Here is a 26,370-nt window from a genome sequence, read left to right as displayed (position 1 = left end):
CGTATTACCAAAACGTGAAGGACATATTGTAAACACTTTTTATTTTAATGGCATCCAATCTTGGAATGCTCTTCCTGATAACATAAAAGCCGTTAAATTCTTTTGTCAATTTAAGAGTGCATTAAAAAATCACCTAAAACTGGAAACTGCCCGAGAACAGCATTACCAGTAAAATAACACATTTTGTACAGTTGGTTTCTAGTATAGATAATGTATACTAGTACATTAGGGTGTGTTGAAATATAATCTTGTTTCACATATTAGGAAGATTATTGTTTGCTTCAGATGTTTTCAAATTATATGACTGATGGATATGTTTGTATGTATTTTATTTTTTCCCCCCAATATTCCAGTACTTGTCGTAGTTTATATTTTTTGTTACAATATGTTAATGTTTTATACTAACTATAGGACCCCATTGGAAATAAGCCTTTCGGCTTTCATGGGCTATCAGTGTCAAGGTATTTCCTCAATTTCATTGTAATCTCCTGTGATATTCTTGACGAATAAAATCAATCAATCAATCAAGCATAAACCCGTGCAAAATGGACATTTTGCAAAGGGGATCAGCTAGCGAGGCTTTCATCTTTTTTTTCTCTCTGTCAAAGTTTGTGTTACAATTAGACCTTGTCATCGGCAAATACACACTACAGTGGGCCGGGGAGCTAGCTAGGGGAACCCCCTCCATTTCGGGGCTAAAAAAATGTTCACAAAATTCTCCAGAGACATCAATTTGAAGGGGCTGAGTTTTGGATTATGCGGGATCACACGTGAATTGGAATAGTCGAATTTGAAAACTTGTAAGTGGGCCCAGCAAAAAGTAAACAAAATAGAAATAGGCCTAATGAAAAATTATATTAATAAATCTTTGAAACAAAGTAGAAAAAAGGAAGCAAAACGTGATTCTTCCATTGAAGCCATATACGGTATGAATAAATGCAGCTAGCTAGCTGCAGCGCGCCGCATGCGGTAGTATAGTAGTGTGTGAGAGATGTCGCCTCGGCGAAATCAGCTAGGCCAAGACCAAGTCAACCGTTTCATGCAAAATGTCCAGATCCAGAGATACGAACTTCGTCTTAACGCATCTTGGTGAATTAGAGGCACTTGCAGAAGAAATTCTCACCGAAAAACAGCAGGTATGTTTGTTTTAAACTAGTTTTTTAAGGATGCACTGTTGACAAATTTGCTCGGTCATTGACATGGCAAGTGGCAGTGCGGCTTTGCCAGGAGGCTCCTAACGTAATACTAATAGAGGGTTACGGTACGTGTGACTTGTGAATAAGATAAGCAAAATATTCGCCCAAATTTGTAGTCGTTGTCTTAATGTAAAGTCAATGGAATACAAAACTAATTTTGTGACCATTTTGAACCCAAGTCTTCAACAGGCTCTAAGTCTAACTTCTTTGTTTTTGAGCCCTTTGAAGTAATTTAGGTATCCATGGAAAGGTGAATTGAAAGAAAGCTCAATTGATGTGTAACTGTAATCATGTCTCTTTGTAATTTTCCTTCGTAATTTGTGTGAAATAATTTTTTATAATTTTAATTAATTACGCAAAATAACAATCACTCGCCTCTTTTTTTTGCAAAATGAAGGTGATTATGATAGATAATTTATATCAAAATTAGTTGGCATCAAAACAGCTTCATGTAGATAATTTCCTAAATGAATTTGTTTAAAGTATTGTTTTTGTAATTTCTAATGTATTTCGTTGTTTTTCTGATATAAATTACAAGCTCTTTTTCAACTTTAGTATTGTATACATGTATGTACGGGGGTCTTTTTTTACATATGAAAATTATCATTCCTTTTGGACTTTGTATGACCAAATAAAAATACAAGTGTGCTATTTTCTGATGTATTTGATTGTTTCACCAATTCCTTATGTATTCTATTGTTTCAACAATTTGTTATACATGTATGATATGTAGCTTTTGATTTTATAGAGACAATGGACATTTGATTACAATTTTTTTCGGAGGGATGATCATGTTGTCGCATATCTTTTACTAGAATCTTGCAGATACCTGTGTGCACAGACTTAGGGGACCTTACCATACATAAAAAAAAACTGAAAATTTATTATGAGAATATCAGATGTATTGTAACTTACCGATGTTTACGTCGCCATCTTGTCCTCTTCATTAGTAGCTAAGCTACGACATGCATATAGAGGGGGCATGATGTTAAACCCTGGGTTTAACACTATACCCCACCCAAAACCTAACCCTAAACCCAATGGCAGTGAATAGATAGACCTAGATCAATAGCATTTTGATGATTCAGGCTCCTGGTATAGCAATAAATAGGCCTACTTGTTCACATTGCTTGTGTCCATTTTGTTTTTACTTAGATTGTAGATCTTGATCGAAAGAGAAACCAAAGCAGAGAAGCAGTTCGAGCACTCAAAAACCAGACAGAATCTCAGAAGAGTAAAAAGGGTATGTAAATAATGAAATTTCCAACTCCAGAGAAATTTTTACAGAATAAAAAAGCTGAAGCATTAATTGTGAATAATTGTGTTTCATTTAGAGTTCCCTACATTAAATGTAAATTATTTCATAAATTTCCATAACAAGTATTGAGTATTAAATGCTTACATTTTGAACATTCTATGGTCTTAAAGGATTTTCACATTTTGGTTTTAATTAAAGGTAAGTCCAAATGTTGAACAACTGTTTACATGTAAGCATTTTTGTTGGGGGGGGGGGGGGGTAAGCAATGGATATTAATGTGAATCAAACCATTGATGTAAACCTTATATTTCAAGTACCTTCTCTGGACTTTGAAAAAAAAAAGAAGAATTGTTGGGCATTACATGAGAGTTCAGTCAATAATAAAAAGCAAGTGAATACGGAATATGAAAGTTAGTTGTTAGCATGTGCCATCCAGTGGAGAATAGTACATGTACACAAGATATAAATTTTGCTTTTTTTTTTCAAAGTGAACATTTTCTTTATGCAAAATATCATATTTTTTTGGAAAATTTTATGCATAGTTGTCTGACTGAGGGCTCCTACATAACATATGTGTAGAATTGTTGCATTTTTAGCATTATTACATCTGTCTGTAAATACTTATTTCTTTTTCATATTATTGAATCTGCACACAATCTTGATAATTCTAAGATCGGCTCCTCTAGCCCTTATGCGAATAACACTGGTTACACCTGACTGATTTACTTATGTCCCTTTTATTTCTTCATGTAGAAGTCAAAACATGGGTCAGCTTCGGGAACACTTTCATCAAATTTCCAGCCAAGAATGTCAAGACGATGCTGACCGATGGTGAGTTGCCTGAAAACTGTTTACTTCTTTGAACATATTGATCCTGAATGACTGCATCAATGTTCATCATGCTACCCCTTCAAACAAAATATTCAATTATTTTCTTCCTTTTTTTTGTTGAGGCATTATTTAGGGCATTTTGCCGTTTTCACAGCCGTCAGACACATTAAAAAATAGGGCAAAATGCAGATTCTCCTTGCGTGAAGTATCTGAATATTCAGGATTACATGTAGGCTATTATGAAATCCAGGCAAAGTGAGGACAGAATTGAGGACCGTCCTCTTTGTACTTTGAATACAGTTAGTCAGTTGACTATCAGATATGACTCGTACATCACTCTAATGAATGGATCTGCTAGGGATCATAATGATGTTATTAGGTTGTATTGCTGAGCATCTGTGCTTGATTTCAGCAAGTAAACATTTCTCATTGCACTAAGCATAGTGAATTTGAAGTTCTGTCAGACCATTCCATTCCCACATATTCACATTTCTTTTGTGATCAGGCTTTGAAGAAGTATAGAGATTTGCTTTTATTGCACCAAGAGCTGTTACAGGACATTCTGTCTGTCAACTTCAATCTAAATGTTCCCATTTTGTTTGTGTATATACAACACCTTACAGATCAGAAGAAGCTGGACGAAGAGATCAATGATCTGAGGAATGGATTAAAGCCAAAGGTTGCCAAACTTAGAGAAATGGAAGGTACTGTAAAAATCCTCAATCATGTCTGCTTTCAAGCCTTCCATTAATTGGCTTTCTGCGTGGGTAAACATTCTCTAATACTATGTTATCATTATGGGGACTATAAAGTGAAATGTTTACCTCAAATAGTTGGTGATTTCATGTACGGTGTTGAAATCTGGTGTTGGTGTTGTGACAACACCAGCCACAACACCGTACTTGAAATGATGCTCGGAAAATATGACATACAGTTGAGGCTAGAAGTTTACATACACCCAGGAAATTCAAAGAAAATTAGACACTTGCCAAACTTCTTAAAATTTACTGTATCTAATAAAATATTTGTGCTATCATGATGAATTTGATATCAAACGAATGAGTACTAGTATGTCACCCCCCTTCATCACATTGCTTTGTCATCAGGAGATGAAAAATATTTATTTGTCATTTTTCCCCAAAACAATTTCATATTTTAGACAAATTAAAAATAAAAACTTGACAAAAACATTTGTGCGAGTTACTTCTCAACTCAAACATTTCAGATTACACTTTTTTGTTCAGTGGTGACTTGTCATGATAAAAAGGTAATATGAATCATAGATTTGACATTTTATATATTTCTATGAAACGATGTTTGAAAATATAATAAACAATAGAATACATTTAGCACGAATATTCCTTTTTTTTTTCTTCGAAGAAAATTCCAGCTGAAATATACTTTAATCCCAACAGCATCCTAATCACGTGAAAGGGCTTAGTACGCTCTTTCATTTGATACCAAATTTTTCATGGTAGTATTTATATTCCTGAAGATATAGTAAATATTACGATGTTTGGCAAGCGGCACAAATTTCACTGAATTCCATGGGTGTATGTAAACTTTTGGCCTATATCCGGCAGTTCGTGTGTTTTAGCGCTGAATCTTGTCTGCTGAACCGAGCATCACAGCTGGTGTTGACGATCTTTGTGTAATTTCCCCATTTACTAGCACCAACACCCAGGGATTGGGAAAATTGTGATTTCAAGTTCGGTGTTGGTGTTGGTGAATTGAAGCCCACAAACAGGCGAACAGGATGAAACATCCCATAAAATTAGATTTTTACAGTAAGGATGAATGCAAATCATGAAAGCCTTAAACAATTTAATGGACAATAATGTTTACTCTTTCTGATTATTAAAGTGATTTTAGCCTTTGCATTCTGTACAATGAGATTTTACTGTAATTTCTCCCCGATTTCACTTTCATTGTTGACAAGTTCTCGCGTAAAGTGGAGATGATGCAGCAGCACAGAGGCGTGACGTCATAGTTTAACGTGATTGGTATGATTCCTCTGAACCCAGCTCGGTGTTGGAGCTCTGTTCAGCAGCGTTTTCACACTCTGTACACCAATACCAATATACCGAACACCCAATGTGATAACTTCCAATATAATTTGGTTGTCTCGTGTGTGTATACTTGATCCCCCCATTGACCTTTGGTTGTTAAGGAGGCACACAAATTTGAATGCATGGTTTGTATCCAACCTGCTCTGTCCTGGGTTTATATTCATTTGTTCTACAATCAGTTGGACTCCTTCTCAGATACTCTATTAGGACATGGTCTAAACATATATGGTCTACCCTAATTTTGGTCTAATGAGTGTTTTGTCTTAACTACACCTGGCCTAATACCCAATTAGTCTAATTGTGATTTAGTCTAATGCCCAGTTGATCAAATCTCTACTTTGTCTACTTTTTTTTTTTTGCTTTGTCTTTTTGTCAAATGAAAATTTGATTTGATAAATAGTTCATCTAATAGACTGATTGGTGATAGACAAAAGTGGATATTATTCAAATATGACCTAAGTGGAATTCAGACAAAATGGTAATAGGTTTAACCCTATCTAGTCCGGGGGGGGGGGGGCCTTGGAGGCCCCTTCCTCAACAATTCGCTCAATATTTTCGCCACGGAAATTCTTTGACCGCGCCGCTCGCTGACTTTTTTACTTTCAAGTCTTGCGCATCTTGTGAGACCAAATTTGCGACACCCTGGGTACACGGTTCTGAAATGACGCAACATTTTGTAAGTGCGTGTCAGATCAAAAATTGCAACTAGTGTTTTCAACCAAAAATCATAAATTTATGATTATATTGCTGGTCTAAATGGATTTATTCTAGGCCATTTATGATCTCTAAAGAGTCCCCGACAAAGTTCATCAAAAGAACAATGAAAAACAAAAGGTTAAAAAACAAAGAAATCATGAGAAATTGCAAAAACCAATATGGTACATAGGAAATTGATCTGATGTCGCAATTTTTATTGCTTTTTTAATGAAAGAATGTAGATTTTTTATTAATGAAGCGATACTTTCTTTCGTTCTTTCAGGTCAAGAAGAGAAAAAGGGGTTTGATCTGAAGGCAATGTCTCGGGATGAACTGAAGGCAGTGTACCATCCTACAGGCTTCCAAGGCAACACCTGATGGCTTAGATCAAATCAAGATGGACACTGCAGTCAACAGAGGAACAGTCAGTCCTGTACATGACACCATCAAAAGAGGGAGTCTTTACAGATGGTTATTCAGGTTGTTCATTATGTACTGGCTACAGGAGTGGCCAGGTCCCACTAGGGAGCATGTTGCCATGAGAGCAATCGAGAATTAGTGTGGTATTCACATGAGTTAAGACTAAAAATTCTCTTAGTTAAGAATTCTCTCCCAAAATACAATTCTAAGTTAGCAATTATAGTTGTTCATCTAGAAACCTATTCTTCAGTCACTGTGTCATTCCCGCACAAGTATGATTCTTTCATACTAGAGGGAAATTATACATGAAACTAAGATCAAAGGTCCTATGAAATACAGCAAAGATGCTGATTTATTCGTTAGCTTGGTGGTTACTAATAACGATTCCATCAAAATTTTACCCGAAAAACATCCCACATCAGGTTCAAAGGCAGTTTTATATTGAAAATTGAGCCAAATTCGCCACGCCCACAAAAACTTCAGCCCGATTTGGTTTCGTATATCACGTGACGATTATGACGTCAGGGGAAGAATCTGCTGAGTGTTGCTGACGTTTGGTGCGTGAAGTGCCTATTGTGGTTGCACGTGTGGATTCACATGTGCAATAACTAGGGGTCCGGCTGCACAGCTGAGAAAGCTTTCTTTCGATGACGTCATGATGATTGACAGGTCGATCGGCCGACTTTTTCAAAAATTTTAGTGGGCGTTCCCGTTGAAGTTCATTTCCATGGAATAACTCAACACCAGTTCGTACACAGAAACCGATGGCAAATTTGTATTTTTCAAGTAAAACTACCCAAGAATAGATATATATCCAAAATAAGATGGTTTTTGTCTCACCTGCATAGCAGAGTGAGACTATAGGCGCCGCTTTTCCGACGGCGACGGCGGCGGCGGCGTCAACACCAAATCTTAACCTGAGGTTAAGTTTTTGAAATGACAGCATAACTTAGAAAGTATATGGACCTAGTTCATGAAACTTGGCCATAAGGTTAATCAAGTATTACTAAACATCCTGCCTGAGTTTCATGTCACATGACCAAGGTCAAAGGTCATTTAGGGTCAATGACCTTAGACCATGTTGGGGGAATCAACATCAAAATCTTAACCGAAGGTTAAGTTTTTGAAATGTCATCATAACTTAGAAAATATATGGACCTAGCTCATGAAACTTATACATAAGGTTAATCAAGTATCACTAAACATCCTGCATGAGTTTCACGTCACATGACCAAGGTCAAAGGTCATTTAGGGTCAATGAACTTTGGCCGAATTGGGGGTATCTGTTGAATTACCATCTTAACTTTGGAAGTTTATGGATCTGATTCATGAAACTTGGACATAATAGTAATCAAGTATTACTGAACATCCTGTGCAAGTTTCAGGTCACATGATCAAGGTCAAAGGTCATTTAGGGTCAATGAACTTTGGCCAAATTGGGGTATTTGTTGAATTACAGCCATAAATTTGAAAGTGTGTTGGTCTAGTTCATAAAACTTGGACATAATAGTAATCAAGTATCACTGAACATCCTGTGCGAGTTTCAGGTCACATGATCAAGGTCAAAGGTCATGTAAGGTCAAAGAACTTTGGCCACGTTGGGGGTATTTGTTGAATTGCCATCATATCTCTATAAGTGTATTGGTCTAGTTCATAAAACGTGGAAATAAGAGTAACCAAGTATCACTGAACATCTTGTGCGAGTTATAGTAGTTTTCAAAATCAGCACTGCTGCTATATTGAATCGCGTGATGCAGGTGAGACGGCCAGAGGCATTCCACTTGTTGTGTCATAGGACCTTTAATTGTAATTTGGGAGCCATGTTTCTTTTTTTGCAGTCTTCTTGTTAATCATCTATATTTCAGTATAGATATATATCCAAAATAAGATGGTTTTTGTGTCATAGGACCTTTAATTGTAATTAGGGAGCCATGTTTCTTTTTTTGCAGTCTTCTTGTTAATCATCTATATTTCAGTATAGATATATATTCTTACTAATTACCAGTTCCCTTGATAATGTGCATTATATTTTTGTACTGGATTGCTCTCAGATGTTAATCGTTATCATCTTTTTAATGTGAAAATAGGATCTGATTGTCTTTAATTGATAGGAATCGGAGATTCCCATAATATTAAATCAAAATAGTGTACACAGGAGAAACTTATGAAAATGCACATACAGGTGAAAGTGATTGTTTTCCCTCCATTTTTCCAATGCATTTTACATTTTCAGAGATTATAAATCTGTTTATAGTAATTTTCATGGAAGATAATTAGAAAACACCTGTTGTTGAGTATTGCTCAGTTTTTATCATAGTTTATGAATAAAACAATGCAAGCTATTTGCCCCCTTTATATTGTAGTAGGATGTACCTGCTTTGACCGTAGTAGTATTTTGGGGGGGAAGAGAATGAAGGACTTTGAATTAAAATCACAAGATTATATCAGACTTAAAAAGGAGAGATATTGATATCAATACCTGAGCTTGAATAATATATTAATAAAACACTTAGTGATACATGGCAGGAAGGGATGGAAAGAATGTATTAGAGAAGAAAGTATGAAGGGGGGGGGGGGGCAAAATGGGTAGATTAGTCTGCAAGCACAGACTTATATTTGACACTTGAACCAATAACAGGTCTAGAGTGAAGACTAGACTCCAAAGACTCAATGTCGAATAGAGCCAGCCACATTACATAGTGAATCTAGTCAATAATTCAGACTCTGCATTGTGCAAAAGCCAAGGGTCTGTGCCTGCAGACTATGGGTAGATAGATTAGTAGACAGATCAATAGAGAGAGTGAAACAATAGTGAGAAGTAGGCGGGGAACATCCTGAAAGAGAAAGTGTGATGTTAAAGGGGTAGTTCACCCTGAAGAAAAGTTTGTTGTAAAAATAGCAGAAAAAATATTGGTGGAGGTTTGGAAAAAAATCCATTAAAGATTAAGAAAGTAATTGTAATTTAAATTTTGGATTTGTGACATCATAAACAAGCAGCTGCCCCATATGTAATATAAAATGTTTGAATTTCAATTTTTTTAATGATTGGTGATAACTTTCTTTTGTTTTCATTTTATAAATGGGTGTGATATTTGTCTATTGTTATACTAAAGGTTCAGTAAATTTCATTGATTTTTGTGTCATTCAATGTAAAAAGCTGCTCGCTGTGACGTCACAAATAAAAAAATTCTAATTTGTTTTATTCATTGATGGATATTTCTCAAAACTTCTGCATTTTTTTTAATTTTTTCTGGTATTTTTAAAATAAACTTTTTGTTAGGGTGAACTTCCCCTTTAAGGGGGAGAGGAAGAAAGATTAGTAGACAGATGGAAAGTGAGAGGGAGAGGGAGGATTAGAGGGGGGTGATATTTTCTGGAAAAAATTGTGGAGAGGAGAGTAAAGATTAGTAAAGACAGAGAGAGAGGATGAAAGAGAGAAAATTTTCTAGAACAGAGTGTGAAGGGGAGAGGGAGAAAGATTGGAAGATGGATGAGAGAGAGGGGGGGGGTGTCCTGCAAAAAGAATTAAATAATGATTGATAGGGGAAAGAAGAAAGACATAGGCAGATGGAAAAGATGAAGAGGATGTAGGGGGGGGGGGGGGAAGAAAGAGAGTTGATGAATGGGGGAACATATTCTAGAAAACGTATGAAGGACGACAGATTTTTCTTTCAAATTTGAATAACAAGTTAGAGGCACCCCCCCCCCCCCCGACATCAGAGCCCCGCGTCGCGCCGGCCACCTGTCAGTAATCGGGAATTTATAAGGCCGGCGGACCGGCAGCGGCCGGGATCAAAACTGATCAATTGTCGTGCATGCCGCACACGTCGGACTACGTACCGGTACTCGTCATTCACAAGCACATCTCGGCTTTTTTTCACCAGGATATGGCTGACGACTTAGATGATCTCCTGAACGAGGTCGAGACCAAGTTCTTTACGAAGTCCCCAGCAAAGTCAGGGTCAGAAGACAGGGCGATTAGTGCGAATTCAAGACTGAAATCGAAGCCAAAACTGAGCAAAAGGTATGGGTACATAAATTAGCTTGTGGCTGCCATGGCTACATGATACACTAATTTACGCGGGGAGCATCGGCGTAGCCAGACCGTGCAATTATGCATGGCCAGCTCGGCGCCGCTGCTAACGCTCGGGAAGCCGTTCTTGCCAGAACCTCGTGATGACATTCTTGAATAATCTTGTGAAATCAGGTAGATCTATAGGCCAGTAACGATTTTTTGAGTGGGGGTGCTGATGTAAATTTGCAAGGCCCCCCCTCCAAAAAAAATGTATCACTAGACACCCAAGCCAGGGTTCATTACATGCCGCCGCGCACAGAAAATTCAAGCCATAGAACTAGAAGTCGTGTGTTGTGGACCCAAGAAGTGAGATCCCAGCACGCGCGACCCACTAGTTAGAAATCCACTGCCAAACGCGGTTCGTGGTGCGAGGTTAGTATACTAATACTTAGCCAGGCGGCTTCTAGAGAGTAAAAATCATTCATTTACTAACGTAAGGTCACTCTCATGAAGCCAGGCCTTCTATCCCATATACCCAGTGGTTGTGTGTCCGGACGGGTTGGGTGTCCGGACACATGACTTTTACTCTCAATTTTGAAAAGTTTACAAGCAATGTCTTTAATTCTTTTTAGCACAGAATATAAGAAAATATTATAAAGAACAAATATTGATGGTGAAAAAAAAACTATTCAACCTACATTTTTGGTTTATTCCTGAGATAAAAACAAGGCTTCATTTCTGTTACGTGTCCGGACACCCAACCCCCCATCCTACTATAGACCCACACAATGGAAGCCAAAACCTGAAACTTTCACCCCCGAGATTTCTACTTTCCTTCTAAAAGATCTAGCTCTAAATCATGTAAATGGGATAAAACTTCATTTCCGACATTTCTATGCTGATGTTATTTTGAAAACAAGAATTCATCAAAAAAATCAAAAAATATTGTGAAAAGACGGAAGAGACTTGCCCGATGTTTTTACGCGGCGTAGTATTTTAGGAATATTAGCTGAAATTTGATTCATATCGTTTGGTAAGTTTTGTAGAATAATGTTATTCTAGTTAAAATCTAAGAAATCTGTTCTTGAATTCGCGTAATCCTGTGCAATCGTTGCATGTGCCGTGCCTGTGATTTTCCTGTGCACGGCGGCATGTAATGCACCCATGGGTGGGGTGCTTCAGCACCCACGCTTCCCAGGGCCATGGTATAGGCTGTATAGTATGGTTGGAACTACCCCTTATCGAATAAAATATTTTCTAAGCATCGTATCTGCGAAAATATAAATTTTACCTAGTTTTGTCTCATTTGTGCAGAAAATTGAGCAGTTCAGATTCCCATGTTTCGATCAACGACTTCAATTCTATTCGCGTATATATTGGTGAACAACGAATGCGACGATTTAACATTTGCTCTTTTGCACACTTCTTTTGAAATAGACCACCCAAGATTCACTTTACGGCCGATTCTTGTTGTGGTGGCGAAATATTTTGACTCTTCTAAATCAGTTCTATGATGTCAACATGATTGTCTCTGTACTTCCACTGCGAGCTCTGGCACATGATTTGATGATTGACGACGAATATTTGTTCTAAAGCAGTTTTCTATCGGATTCTTGTTATGAACAACAACGGCGGGGATCGGGTCTGGTCAATACAATTTTGATAAATTTTACTAAATTTTTACCTTTTTATCCTTCTTTTTCTCTCGTAAAATTGATTCTTACCGTTCCTATGGACACTGCGCCTACACTCCTCCGTGTATAGTTTTTAATATGCAATGATTTTAATGCACGCAAGGTGGTCGTTTTCAAAAGAGGTGGTCTATATGACAGAAAGGGGGCAAAAAAATCTATCTTGATCTACATGCATCGCTCCCAAAAGACCAAGGGCAATCCAGCTGGCACTCGGCAAAATAACAACATTAACAAGAATTAGCATGATTAGAGTTAGATCTAATGTTAGGCTAATCAAATTGATGGCTGATGTTGCCTAATACTAGTCTCTCTCTCACTCCGGCTCAGCTGAGCTGAGTTGATCGGTCATTTTTAAGAACCAGAATCCATTCATTGCCAATCATGCAATGCCAATGCTATTTTAGAATTAAAAGAGTCCGAACTCACTTACACTGTATATATGCACTAGCATGACTAGATCTACATTTGATTATGGACTAGCTTCTTTTGATTTTCTGATTTTTTCTTAGGCCTATAATTGCTAGTGTTCTTTCTCTTACCATTTCACAATTATTTTCTTTCTTTTCTCATTTTGTCTTTCAAATGTACTACTAGTGCTACTGCTAAATCAAAGGAGAAGGATGAGCTAGATTCTATCATTGATGACATCATAGATGTACCGGAGCCTTTGGTAAGACAGGAACTTAAAGATACATGTAAATGTAATAAATTGAGCGGGAGGGGGAGAGTAAGAATTAATTTGTCCAATACATGAATAAACAACACCCTTTTTTTTTTTAATGCAATTATTGTTCAGGTAGTTTTCTCCACTATATCCACTTCGAGTTGTTGTTTAGGTTGCAGATGGGTGGGTGTGTTTGATTTAAAGCAAAGGGAATTTTTAATAGCTTGGCAGTGATTAGAAAGTTATTACTCAAAAGTTTTATATAATTTTGCCTATAATTAAAATAAATTGTGAGAAAGTGGAAATATCACTGATAATGTGAGAAGCTAGAAGTAGCTGTAATATATATTTTTGTCATGTATATTTATTTTTATGTATATGCCTGTATTTGTATTGTCTCTAAAGGTAATTACTTTCAGGTTGCAATTTGACTTTAAATAATCTTCTTTTCTGAATTGATGGTTTATGTACTTCATTTTGATTCTGTAATTGTTCTGATTTTTATTTTTTTTTTTTTTTTAATGGTGACTTTATGCATAGCACATAATGTTATTTTACCTGTTTTTTTTTGTTTTGCTTTTGTTGCTTTCATTACATAGTGAAAATTAATTTGAATTAAATTGAATCAGTTGCTGTTCATTTGATATATTTACCCCTTTTTCAGATGAAAGTAAAGGAAGCTTTTGTTACATGATTGAAGTTTGTCTTTAATCACTTACAATGTAAATTATAATTACGAAAATGGGAAATTTCAAGTACAAATGAAATTACTTCAAATCAACAACAAAACTCAGCAACAAATGACTTTTGACACTCGACCGACGCTTTATTTCCTTTACATTATGTTACATCGTCAAAATGAAAGGTATTTTATTCTTAGAAAATTGGTATGTATTATCCCATAGGCGACCATATCACATCGATCAGGACCGCCTTCCCAATCTTCCTCTTCTAGATCAGGTGGTGTGAATGGGGTATCTTCAGAGAGGAGATGCTTTCCGGTATACTTAGGTGGTAGTTCAACAGCAATGGGTGTGGGATCCACAGTTGTACAGAAGTAAGTATACTTCCTCAGAATTTAATAATTCCTTGTTGATAATAAAATAATTCTGGGTGAATATATATATATATATATATATAGGAAATTCAAGAATGTAATATATATAAGGAAAATATCCTACGTTAGTGAAAATTATATATTTTTACTGATTTGAGAGAGTAGTTTAAAGAAATTGTTTACAAGTTTGTGTCCCTTCTTATCGTTTCCATTTATTTGAACCTATTTGTTTTATGTAGAAAACCTTGTATTTGGGGGTGTTTTTTTTTTCTCTTTTGAGTCTTAAGGGGGGGGGGGTTAAATATCCCCTTTAAAAAAGAGTATCGGGTACAAAACTACCAGTGTGTAGAGTGTGCCAAGATAAATTTTCTGAAATATTAACTATTATTTTTTTTCTCAAATGGCTGTAACACCCTAGTTTATGGCATAATTTATGTAAGGTTTTATCTTTTTTTAAATTTTGTTTATTTAAAAATTCTTCAAAATGACTGGCACTTGTTTCTTTGGGTTAATGAGGATGAGATTTTCCCCTGGGTATTCCCTTGTATTTCATTAGTTATTTCTAGTTCCCAGTTGAGTCATTAACGTCCAATGTTAAGTTTCGGCCAAGACCCAAGGGACTAATTACAGAAGCATAATTCTAGCATTTTAGACTAATCTGCAAAGAAATGTTTTCATTCAGATTTGATAAAGATCATATTACTTTGGTTTGTATATTGTGTGGCTAATGATTATGAGTGTTCATGTTTTTGTGTTGGTGGGAGGGGGTGGGGGTGTTGGTCCAACCTTCTAGCATACTATATTACTTATTCTGCGAATTCATTCAGGGCCTTGGTGTTTCATTTATTTACAATCCATTTTTTTTTCTATAATGCTTTTTGTCAATATGGGGTAAAGGAGATTATATACCTTTCATTCCCTTTAACCGATCTCCTTCCTGTGTGTGAGTGGTACATGTCACCACTTGTTCTAATAACAGATGGTCTGTTATTCAGATCATCCATTACCACAATGGCTAACCCATTTTTTTATTTTATCAATATATATGTAGTCCAGTCTGATACCCATGGTCAACTATTCTTTTTTTATGACAAATGGTCCGAAATTTTAAATTTGATCACTTATCTTTCGTTATTATTTTTTCCATATCATTAAACCGTGTGTTATCTTATCAGCTGTTGTAAGCAGAAAGAACATTTAGTTTGGTAATGTGTAGTGATCAAAATGTGATCAGCCCTACAAGAAAGGATCCCACTTTGGTTATTGAGCAAACTAGTTAGAGATAAAATAGGATGAGATCATTAGACCAAATAGAGTATTATAGAGCATACCAAATAAAAGAACATGTTCCATTGATACTGTAGATGGCAATCATCAAATATGTTTTTATTACAGATTTGACATTAATAGTAAGAGTATAATCTCTCTCTTTATTTGAGCACAAATACTTAATGAATCATTTGGACATGATAGATTACAAACAGTAAATACAAGGCTTTCAGAAGCAATTTGTTTTACAGAAACTCATCTGTAAATTTGTAAAGAAGCATGAACAAAGAACACAAGAAATTAACCTGCGCAACTTTATATTTTGACTTTATTTTTCCTTCTCCTGTTCCTCATATATGTGTGAAATATTCAAATCATAGGAGCAGTTTTCAGAATAAAGAAGAAAATCTCATGAACCATTTGCCTGAGCTGGAAAACGTAACTCAAATTCCTGATTTCCCTTTTTTTTGAGACACTGTAAACAAAAGGACATTACACCTAATGTCAGGTCAACATGATGCAAGACAGATGAGATTTTAATTCATCTCTATTTTCCTTGTGATTCTAGGGCCTGTGATCAGCTGCGCTGTACCTCCTGTGATTTCAAAATAGTGTTTTATGATGATTATGAATGGGACCAAAGCTGCAATTATCTCTTCTTCAGGAATAACGTTCCAGACTTCCAGAAACTGCGTGCAAAACTCAGAAAAAAGAAAGGTTAGTATCGCCAATTTTTTTCAGGAAGAACTACCAGAGTTAATATTGCAGACATAATGAATTTTTATATTTTTTTTTAAGGGGAAGGCCAGCGTTCCACAGGTTGCATTTGTACAATGTTACAGCACAAGTGAGAAAATGAAAAATCTTCAGTCAATGAGAGTGGCATTGATGGGCCAGTCAAAAGGACTTTCATAGCCATCTACGACCATGTCCTTCGATGTCCTTAGATGAAGCCCTGCTAATGGTTGGCCATAGATGGATAGTACTTTATTTCTTACACATATCTCATTTCTTTGCTACTGCATCGTGTTTGATAGAAGGGGTTATAAGGTTCATTTGCCAAAAGAAGGCTGATTATGAATTTACAGGAATTCATTTTACCCCCACAAACACTTGCATTTTTAGCAAAATGTTATCTTTTCATGACAGTTCCTTCAATGTCAATTGTTTTTTTTTTAATCTTGTGTATTTTTTATCTGCTTTTTTGTTTTTGTTTAACAGGTTGTAGGGCATATGCATGCCAGTGCTGCTGGAGGTCAATCAGAACTCTTACAAATCTTAGCGAGGATCATGATCTCAAATGGGTTTGTGGCAAGCATGTCAGGTGACCTCTGATGCCATTGTCCAGGTAGAGGGGGCATTAGATTGTGGCATTAAATAAATAAAATGGTTATCACAGAGGGAGAGATAGACAGAGAGGGTGAATGAGAGAAAAAGTTTGAGTGTAGGAAATTTGGTATAAGAGTATTATTGACTATAATCGGTAAAGAGAGATAGATAATGTTTTTATAGCAAAAAACATTATTAAGCCTCATGCATCTGAAGAATTCTGTGTCAAAGGAGTAACACATGCATTCATTTCGATCACATTTACAGTTTTTGTGTTGATATTCTGGGGGTGTTTCACAAATATTTAAGTATGACTTAGAGTCGCACTTAAATGATATGCGATGCGCAATCATATTGATCAATGCGCAGTAGTGGCATGATCTGACCAATTCAGTTTTGGCATTTAAGTGCAATTCTAAGTCATATTTAAATCTTTGTGAAATGCCCCTCTGGTCAGATAGGCTCGGGGAAAGAAGCAATAAAGATTGCCTTTCCTATTTCCAAAGTGAAACATATCAGACATTGTTTGCAGGATGTAAAATATCCTGTGGACATTCTTTATTGCTAGAGGCTTATATCACCTTGTATGTAAATGTGAAATGTTTTGACAAATGCTCATATACTAGGAATTTATGGTTTTTATCATTTAGAAATCCTGTTTTTCCATATCTCTAGAGGTGACAGAGAAAAAGAATGTTTTGTTTATGGGCAAGTATACCCAAGCCAAAAGTTGATTTAAATGAAGAGAGAAAGTAAACTTGCATAATACTGAAAATTTCATCAAAATTGGAAAGTTATGACATGTAATGTTGGATGAAGTTTTGATTAATTTCACAAGTTATATGCACATCCTGGTCGATTTGCAAATGAGGGGATTGATGACATCACCCACTCACTATTTCTCTTGTATAAAATATCAAGAATAATTTTTCCTCATAATGTAAAACATGGTTTGACACCTTGAATAGGTGGGATTGCCATTGTGGCAACCTATGGTGATTCATAAAGATGTTTCCTTACTGTCAAATCTATATTTTGTATAATAAAGTACAAAAGAAATGGTGAGGGAGTGATATCATCAACTCTCACATTTGCTCAGTGTGTTGTGCATATAACTGTTTTGTGAAAAATAAATGAAACTTTTTATTTTACATCCAATTCCAATGAATTTTCAGTAGGCCTATTATACTTATTTGATTTTTCTATTTTTATTTGAATCCTCTTTTTATTGGTGTGAGATGGGTAGGAAGGGGGAGTGAGATAAATGATTGGGGAGAAATGATATTTCTCAAACTGAATTTTTAAATTATTAATCTTAGTTATGCACTTTTTTCTTAATCACTTTCATAAATGTTTTTTTTTATTTGAATAATTTTTATTTTGACGAAAAGTTGTAAATTTTGTAGAAAAGAGACAACCAAAAATTAGTAAAGGGCACTAGCGTTTCCAGCATCAACTATGACAAAGATATGTATGAGGCCATGCACAAGCATAATAGAGTCACAATTGGGCCCATGAAATACTTTGTGGGATCTGATGCTGGATACGTGCCTGAAGGGGATATGTTTTCGAAGAAGAAACTTCCTTTTCTCCTTTTTGGTGGGTTTAGCACCCTAGATGTACCATGCACATATTGTGATATTAATATGTTCCCAAGATTCAAGAAGGTACTGTTGCACAAATGTGCGGACGACGCCAGCTGCCTATTGACACCAATGTTATGTGATGCACATGCCATGTTTTGTAAGCCAGAACTCTGATCTTTCGCGTATGCTTTGGCTGTTGCTCGAAAATCGTGGCAGGTTGGCTCTGCCTCTGTGTGAATTGATGTCAGCAAATGTTTGGGCCATGGCTCAAAGGCCGATGTTGATGATCTTTGTAATAAAGATGGCGGCAAGTACAGCACGTAACAAAATTTGTCCAATAGTGCCCTCTTGAATCCTGGGAGCATATACGTTTAACCAGAAAAAGTTTTTTCTGATGTGTACGGCTGGTGTGCCAATTTGTGTTCTGGCCACCCACCCCACCCCCCTCAATTTATTTTTAGCCAAAGGGTACTGGTATTTGAACTTTATAAAGGTACACAGGTATGCTGCAAAGTATTGTCCTTGTTCCTTTCATAAAACCCTATATTGCATATGTTATTTCTTAAGCGAAATAATTACATGAATGTCACAATAATTTTTAGAATTACCTCAAGATGTACATTGTAGTCAGGTTCTAAAGCAACTTTTGATTAATGATTTATGGTAAAATGTAGATTTGTTTCACTCCTGAACACTACTTTGAACAGAATTGGCAGAATTTTTTTTGTAGCCAGAAATTAATACTTGTTGTTAAATCACTGAAATGTAATTTTGTGTTTATTTATTCAAAAGGCAGGAGTCCTAGGTACTTTACCAAAGTATTATTTTTGTAGGCAGCTATTATTGTTTTGATGGCTTGTATTATGTGTATTAATTTTAGATAAAAATTTATTTCGATGTTGTTTACTTCATTCCGTCTTGTCTTTCATGTGAAATATCAAAATATCGTCATCATCACCCATCTATTTCAGTCAACATTTTCCCTCTTATGAAGGGTTACTAACTTTTGTGCCATGATGGCACTCCTTCCTTCCAGTTCTTTATCCTCCTTGTTCAGACCAACGTTGTCTTTTTTTCCATCTCCATCACTTCTTTCCATGTTATCTTTGTTCCTTTTCTTCGTATCCCATCCACATTCAGATCCCATGCTCTTATAGGTTCATCATTTTTCCCTCCTTGATACGTTGCCCATTTACCACCACTGGTTCCATGTCATTTGCTCCGGCGACAATTGCTCCGCTCTAAAATCCACACTCTAATTGAATAACCAAATTCAACCCTAGGTTTAACACTACCCTAAACCTTGCATAAAACCCTATTGCAACCCTAACCCTACATGTACATCTTGGATGAAATCAAGCCCAGAGCAATTGTCGCAGGAGCATGTATCGTGTCACCACCACTTCCACAACTGTTTCTTCCAAGCCCAGCTTTTTAATGAGCTTGTGTTCTTTCTATCACCACACATTTTCGGTATCATGGTCTTTTCTTTTCTCCTCAAGATACCATGTTTGTCTTCACATTCCATGTTTCTGAGCCATATACCATCGCTGTTGTGCACTTGGATATGATTGAAATGAGATCAATTTGATGAAATTGTGAAGTGATGGGATAAAACTTCATTTATTTGAATAGGGATTAGAACAAACAGAATTCGAGCTTTGAACTTAAATCAATTAGTTATTCCATTTCCCATGTTTATGGTATCTTTATAACAAGTTGCCCTTGGTAATGATTTTTTTTGCCACGCAAAAGAAGTATATTTAATTTCAGATTTCAGAATAATTTTTCTATACAGATGCACAAAAATTAAAGGTATTATTAATGTAATTTTTTTTCTCCAGTTCATTGTGATTTGTTTTCAACTTATGTACGCAATCCACTTCAGATGAGACTGGGGGTGGGATGTTACACAAAAGATTTATTGTGACTGACAGTAAAGTCATGCTTAGTGCTGATGCGCACATGATATTTAAATGTAACATGTAATCACATTGATCAACAAGCAGTAGCACACATCCTCTGAGCATGATGGACCAATTCATTCATGTGTTTTACACAGCATGCAACTGTTACTCTAATAAAAGTGACTCAAAGTCACACTTTACTCTTTGTGAAACACCCCCCCCCCCCATACAGATAATTTAAAATTGTGTGTTTTCCGTCCGTATTCAGACTATTGTAAGACTTTTACTTGTTGTTATACCTTGATGTATTCTCAGTTGAAAGATTTACTCGTCAGATGTGTGATCTATTGCAGAGTACTAATTATTTGTGTTATATAATACAAGAGTGCAAGTTGCGCCCTTATTGTAGCATAACTTCGTAGCGTACTAAGGGGGATGGTTACAGGGGTTCAAACCCCCCCCCCCCTTTAATTTTTACCTTTTTTTGCTTGTAATTTGTTTTTGAGGTACGAAACGTTGGCTGACAAGAGTGTACCCAAAATCGTCGACCCACAAGGGGTTAAATTCTCATGTCCAAGTATAATAGATGTTGTGCACTTGGCAACCATGCTCGTTCACTTTTGTTTTTCAACTTTAAAGCTTTTTGATCTGTAATAATCTATGTAAACCAGACCAGGGCCCCGTTGCATAAAAGTTACTATTATGGTAACTTTACCATCCAATGGTAATTACCATGGTAATGATGATCAATAGCCAATCAGAATCAAGGATTGCATGCAAGTTACCATTGGATACCATAATGGTAGCTTTTATGCAACAGGGCCTAGGTGGCCATTTCATAAAGCTGTTCGTATTGGTGATTATTTAGCACATAAAAAGGTTAAGCTTTATGAAACGCCCACCAGGGCATTTGATCAAATATCCTTGCTTATTTGATGTTGGCCTTTTTTGTGTCTTTCACAGTCACTATACATGTATACATGTAGTATGTACTATTTTGATATATATATATATTTGTGAGATGGTTTATAGCTTTGTTTTGTGTATAATTAAAATATACATTACTGATTCATAAGAAATTGTTTGTCACTTTTACTCTTTATTGAACTCACTGCTTGATATAAATGTCAACCATTCTAGTGTATTGGAAAAAAAAAAAAAAAAACATCTGTACACAAGAATCAAAACCATACATGTACGATGATTCTTAACAAAACCGATTGTTTCAACACTTTATTGCAGCAAATATTATGCAATACACAAACCCCAATTCTACTTTGAGGCAAACTTATTTTTTTTTACATCTCCAAAAATTCAGTCTATAGGAAGATAAATGAAATGAAATGAAATGGCAGCAACATTATTCTCACCCACTGTAAAATGTTAGGCTTTAAATAGTCTAGGAACTAAAATGACTTGTAAGCACAAAAAATTCTAAGGATTACAGTAGACAATGTATGACCGACTACGAGCTAAGTGTAAATAATGAATGTTCGGCTTCATTGGTACAGTGCATGACACAGACAAATTACACTACATAATAATCTGGGGACATACGTTTCTTGTATACTCCTGTACACACACATCAAAAAAATTAATAATCCTCACATTAAAGCCGGCCTATGCTACTTGCTACAAACTTTTATTCAAGTCTTGCTTGGCCTATGTTTCAAGCCTTGTATTGGATGGTCTTATAACCATCCCACATTTAGTAGGTGTGTCACAGATGACCTTTCTGAATCCCATAAAATACCCTTCATTTCACCAAGTAAATCAAATTCTCGCATATTTTGTAAAAATCTAGTGTGATAACACAATTTGGAAAATAAAATTGGCTAAAACTGATGACCTATCAACCCCTTTGTTGTCAGACAGTAAATAAGTGCCCATGACCTTTTTTTTTGCTTGGCTCGCCAAGTTCCCCACCTTTTCCCCCATAATTTGAGAACATTTTGTTATAAAGCTTCATGTATGTAATATCTCAATGAGTGACAAATGTACATCATGCATTCATACATGTATCAAAGTTTAAAAACTCAAAATAAAATATTCACTACAAATAGTTATACTTACAGAATGTAGTTTTACATACTTGTACACGTTTCACCATCACAAAAAAAAACCTCAACTTGAATTTCAAACAATCGCGTGATCTGAAAAATATATGTTTCATTTTATTTTCTTCAATAAACCAGGGCTCTGTATAGCAAAGCTTTAATATCAATAGGGTTTCTTTGTCATTGACTGAATTCAACATTATATGTACAGTCGTGCTAAAAAGTTAGTGAACCCCACCAGAAAATGCACTCCTTCATGCTGAGTGTTGAATGAAACAAGCTTTATTGAATGTTATATTTTATCACCTGACTTCACAACTAGATATCTAAAACATGGCAGAACTTGCACTTAAAATATGCTCGTTTTTTAGTGGGGTTCACTAACTTTTTAGCATCACTGTATGTGCAATCAATGTAACAGCTCAACTCAATCACAAAGTTTTGTGTTACAGGGCAAAGGTAAGGCAATCTACTTGTCTTCCATTGTACCTTCATATAATGAATGTAACCCAAGAGATCTATAAACCTGACTTGAAACCAACAGTAATTTCAATCATCTGTTTGCAGCAATGTCAAAATAAAATAAATACACTTGTAAGAATAATTTTTTTTTTGCTTTCCTTTGCTTGCATATCTTGTATTGAGAGTAGTTTTTGTAAAAGAAACATTTGAATATTTATACTCAAATGCATGTACACGTATTTTAAACCATTACAAGGTTTCCATAAAAAAAACAGCAACAACAATCGGATATCAGGGTTGACAAAACGGTAAAATTCAATCAATTGTAGAAGTAATTGTAACCATATGCAAGCTAAAAAAAAACTGTATATATGATATAACTGATCATAAATATAACAGAATTTAATATATACCACCAAGAGGCCCTGATTCATAACATCACAGAAGAGCAAAGATTCCTTTGACTTAGTCAATTCTGTAAACTTTACAGACTGAAAGATGGGTTTTCTTAAATTCCAAATAATTCATTCATCACAGGAAAATGATGGTATTCAGAGCATGAATAAGATTTTTGTGTTTACATCAAAAAGTAATTAAACTTGTATTTTCATGAAGCAAATGAACTATCAATTGATTTTTGTGAATGGTAAATGGTGGTAATTTTTACCTGATTGCTAAGAAAGCATGAATACTTGGAAGCAAGCAACCAGAGGAACAACGGCTTAAGGTCCTCTCCAAGGGACCTGGTAATGAGGGTTAATACCTGACCAAAGGGCACAAGCACACCAAGTGGGAATTGAACCAGGGTCATTTGAATCCGAAACCCCCGCTCTACTGACTGAGCTATCACGCCTTGTCCATATTTATCTTTAAAGGGGTGATGGAAGTAAAGAACACATTGTTCAATAAATTTTTAAAATTCGGACAATTGATACTCTGATAGATTTTTCGCCAATCCTTCAATGTTTCCCAAACCCAGAGCTGCCAACATTCAACTTCACCTTCTAGGGAGAAGGGAGATATATACAAAGGTAGGAGAGAGATCTTTCTCAATTACACACAATCCAATAATAGAAATCAATGTCTGAATCAGGGAGATGTTGAATATCTGTAGATTTTCACCTGAAAATCTGTAAAGTTTGTAATATTGAAAGAACTAAACTGTGATTTTTAAATACCAAGATACACCAACAATAGACATTTGCAATGTTTTGTTGCATCAAGTGTATTTGGGAGCACACAGGTACCGCCATGAATAAAAAAAATACAACCTATTTACACTATCACGGAATACCTCCACTTTTATATTGTCAAACCAGACACTCTGAAAAGGGAGATATACACAAATGTTGCTTTGACAACTCCCAACATGTATAGTTTAAGACATTTTAGGACATAGTTAAGACATTTTCAGAATACAAAATTATAAGGTTCAAATGCTTATTCAAAGAGCAGATCAATTCCCTCAAAATTGTTGAGCAGTTAAAACAGTGATGCATGTATAAAGTTTGGAAGAAAAAAAGAATCAAAATCAAAGAAATTCAATATCTTGTCACATTATGTTGCATTAAAAAAAATGACACAGCTGCTATTTATCTTGCAGTATTCAGTGGATTAAAAATAAACAGTAATTGAAATGAGCAGCTTTTAAAAAAATAATGCACCTGAGCAAAGTACACCCAATAAAAAGCTTTATTTAAATGCATTGCTAGACTTCTAATCTTCATCAAATTATTATTGGTGGATTAACATGACAAAACAAAATGAGCTAATTCACTGAATATTAAATTGTGTGGGAATATAATTTTAGTGTATTAAAAACGTGCAAGTAAACTACAATACTTGACTTAAAGAGACAAAAAATAGGGGCAATAATGTTGGTGCTTTGTTGTTGATACATGAAGGGGATCCTGTGATAATGGAGTTATGACTGATGATGGGTAGTCATAAGCAGTGTATAATGACCACGCAGTCGTGGTTTTGAGATGATGGATTGTCAATAAGCAAGTATTGAAATTGCTGTTTTGTTTTTATAAAATCAAAGAATACATCTCATTTTACCTGGGATTTATTGTTATTAATTACCATCACTTTTTTGGCCTTTGAAAACCATCCCAATGCCCTCAGCTCTGCCTTGGGCAAGTTAGAACTTTACCAAAGGTACCTTGTGTGAGAACTTCTTGTTAATGCCCTTGCTGAAAAGTATAATCTGTATAATGGCAATTCACAGTTTATGTCACGAAAAGAATTTTCAATTTTTACATATTAACAATTTTCTCGATAAAATTATCTTTGAACACTATTGTTCACTCAATTGAAACAGTATCAAGTAAACTTTTAAAATTTCAGGCAAATGCATGTTAGGTGTCTCTATTCATGCAATATACAACTCTTAACGACATATCCTGTTCAGAAAAATATCAATATTTGTTCTGTGGATACAAGATATATTTTAGATGTGGAGCAAATAAGGGTCCTAAAAATAGAATCAGAAACCTATCTCCGGGTGCAATCCTGGCCTGTCCCCACCCCCATGCCCTAATCTTGGTCATTCCTTGGTCCGTATAAAGTGGGACCTCCTTGGTATGATGTGGATACAGGTATGACATGTGATCTCATTACCTCAAGATGGCAAAATCCTTAAAATGCAGTCCTGCACACTTTTACGTAACCAATGCATGAAGTCACTGTCATGGCAATATTACTGTACTATGGCAACTATCAAAATCTAGGATTTAATAAAAGTTACCATTGGACAGCAGAGCTCCCATAATAATGCAACAAGGACCTAGCCACACATATACTGGCTTGGCATCAAGACATTCACCTATATGACAGACATTACAGCACCATCTTTGGCAACTTGCAGCAAGTGCATAAAATGAGTAAAAACCCAAATCTGGACTACCCATTAAAAATGCTGACCTACAATAGGGTAATAAAGCTAGCTTTCTGCCTAGATGATAATCCCAAACTTTCTAAACCTATAACTTTTTGATTTGATGAATACTGACTGTACATGGAAATAAATATTATTTTTTTACAGTACTATGCTTATTTCAATAAATACAATTTTACATACATACCAGTTCTACATACAAATTCACATTGAATACTGTTAAGGCATGCACTTTACATTTACATTGTCAGTTTAAAGACTGCAATACATTTCGGAGCACTTCAAAACTTCACTCTATCTTTGTCAAATTCTCTGTGAAACATTCACATGCTTTTTTTTCTTTTGGTATGTAAATTTTCAAAACTTTTTTTATATATTTCTCATAACTAGCATTAAAGATGAGGACATTTCCTCGACATGATTTGAAAAAATACATTTCAGTCATTTTGTGTATTGAAGTTAATGGAGTTGTTGTTCTGTCATTACATATGAGGCCAATTTGATGCCCCCATGGTATTGTGATTACAATAGTTTCCCTGTCGGTCTATTCAAACTTCTTTGCTGATTTTTTAATTTACAACTTGCATTGATATTTGTTCTTTCAGTGCTAATAAAATTTGAATATACAAGTTTCAGAGCATTTGACTGAAGAGTCGAAAACAAATAAAAATTATTATTTTCATCATTCCTATGAAAATATATACTGGTATCATTCAGAAAATTATTTAAATAACTTTGGCAGTTTCCATTATTTCCTTGACAAAATACATTTTCAAGATTTTGTTTAAATGCAAATCATTACCATCTCTTCAATGTGCAATGCATTTTTTTTAAATCATTTAAAAATCAATGTGTAATAGGAAAAGAAATAAATAATTGAAGATATGAAAATTCAATTGCGAATATTATTAAACACTAAGGAATGAAAACAAGGCATTGTTTTCAGCATGCAATTCACCTA

At 35.3% G+C, this 26,370-nt stretch overlaps 2 protein-coding genes across 2 annotated transcripts; both read left to right on the top strand.

The window, feature by feature from the left end:
* Positions 1-649: 649 nt before the first annotated feature.
* On the top strand, positions 650-9,676 carry LOC129253797 (p53 and DNA damage-regulated protein 1-like). The gene is made up of 5 exons (XM_054892225.2): positions 650-1,136; positions 2,352-2,439; positions 3,208-3,285; positions 3,909-3,989; positions 6,334-9,676. Exons 1-5 carry the CDS (start codon positions 1,047-1,049, stop codon positions 6,426-6,428), a joined length of 432 nt encoding a protein of 143 aa, XP_054748200.2. The 5' UTR covers positions 650-1,046; the 3' UTR covers positions 6,429-9,676.
* A 543-nt stretch (positions 9,677-10,219) lies between these two features.
* LOC129253798 (cilia- and flagella-associated protein 418-like) lies at positions 10,220-21,070 on the top strand. The gene is made up of 5 exons (XM_054892226.2): positions 10,220-10,494; positions 12,774-12,849; positions 13,749-13,900; positions 15,738-15,886; positions 16,391-21,070. Exons 1-5 carry the CDS (start codon positions 10,286-10,288, stop codon positions 16,495-16,497), a joined length of 693 nt encoding a protein of 230 aa, XP_054748201.2. The 5' UTR covers positions 10,220-10,285; the 3' UTR covers positions 16,498-21,070.
* The last annotated feature ends 5,300 nt before the right edge of the window (positions 21,071-26,370 follow it).

This window comes from Lytechinus pictus, chromosome 2 (assembly GCF_037042905.1).
Source record: "Lytechinus pictus isolate F3 Inbred chromosome 2, Lp3.0, whole genome shotgun sequence".
Lineage (NCBI taxonomy): Eukaryota > Metazoa > Echinodermata > Echinoidea > Temnopleuroida > Toxopneustidae > Lytechinus > Lytechinus pictus.
Note: the sequence above shows the minus strand (reverse complement) of the source record. Positions and strands in the feature narration are given on the sequence as shown.

Coding starts and splice junctions, on each gene's coding strand:
- LOC129253797 (XM_054892225.2), top strand. CDS start 1,047: ATGTCCAGATCCAGAGATACGAACTTCGTCTTAACGCATCTTGGTGAA. Junction 3,286..3,908: donor CAAGACGATGCTGACCGATG/GTGAGTTGCCTG, acceptor AACACCTTACAG/ATCAGAAGAAGCTGGACGAA. Junction 3,990..6,333: donor CAAACTTAGAGAAATGGAAG/GTACTGTAAAAA, acceptor TCGTTCTTTCAG/GTCAAGAAGAGAAAAAGGGG.
- LOC129253798 (XM_054892226.2), top strand. CDS start 10,286: ATGCCGCACACGTCGGACTACGTACCGGTACTCGTCATTCACAAGCAC. Junction 10,495..12,773: donor AAGCCAAAACTGAGCAAAAG/GTATGGGTACAT, acceptor ATGTACTACTAG/TGCTACTGCTAAATCAAAGG. Junction 13,901..15,737: donor GGATCCACAGTTGTACAGAA/GTAAGTATACTT, acceptor TTGTGATTCTAG/GGCCTGTGATCAGCTGCGCT.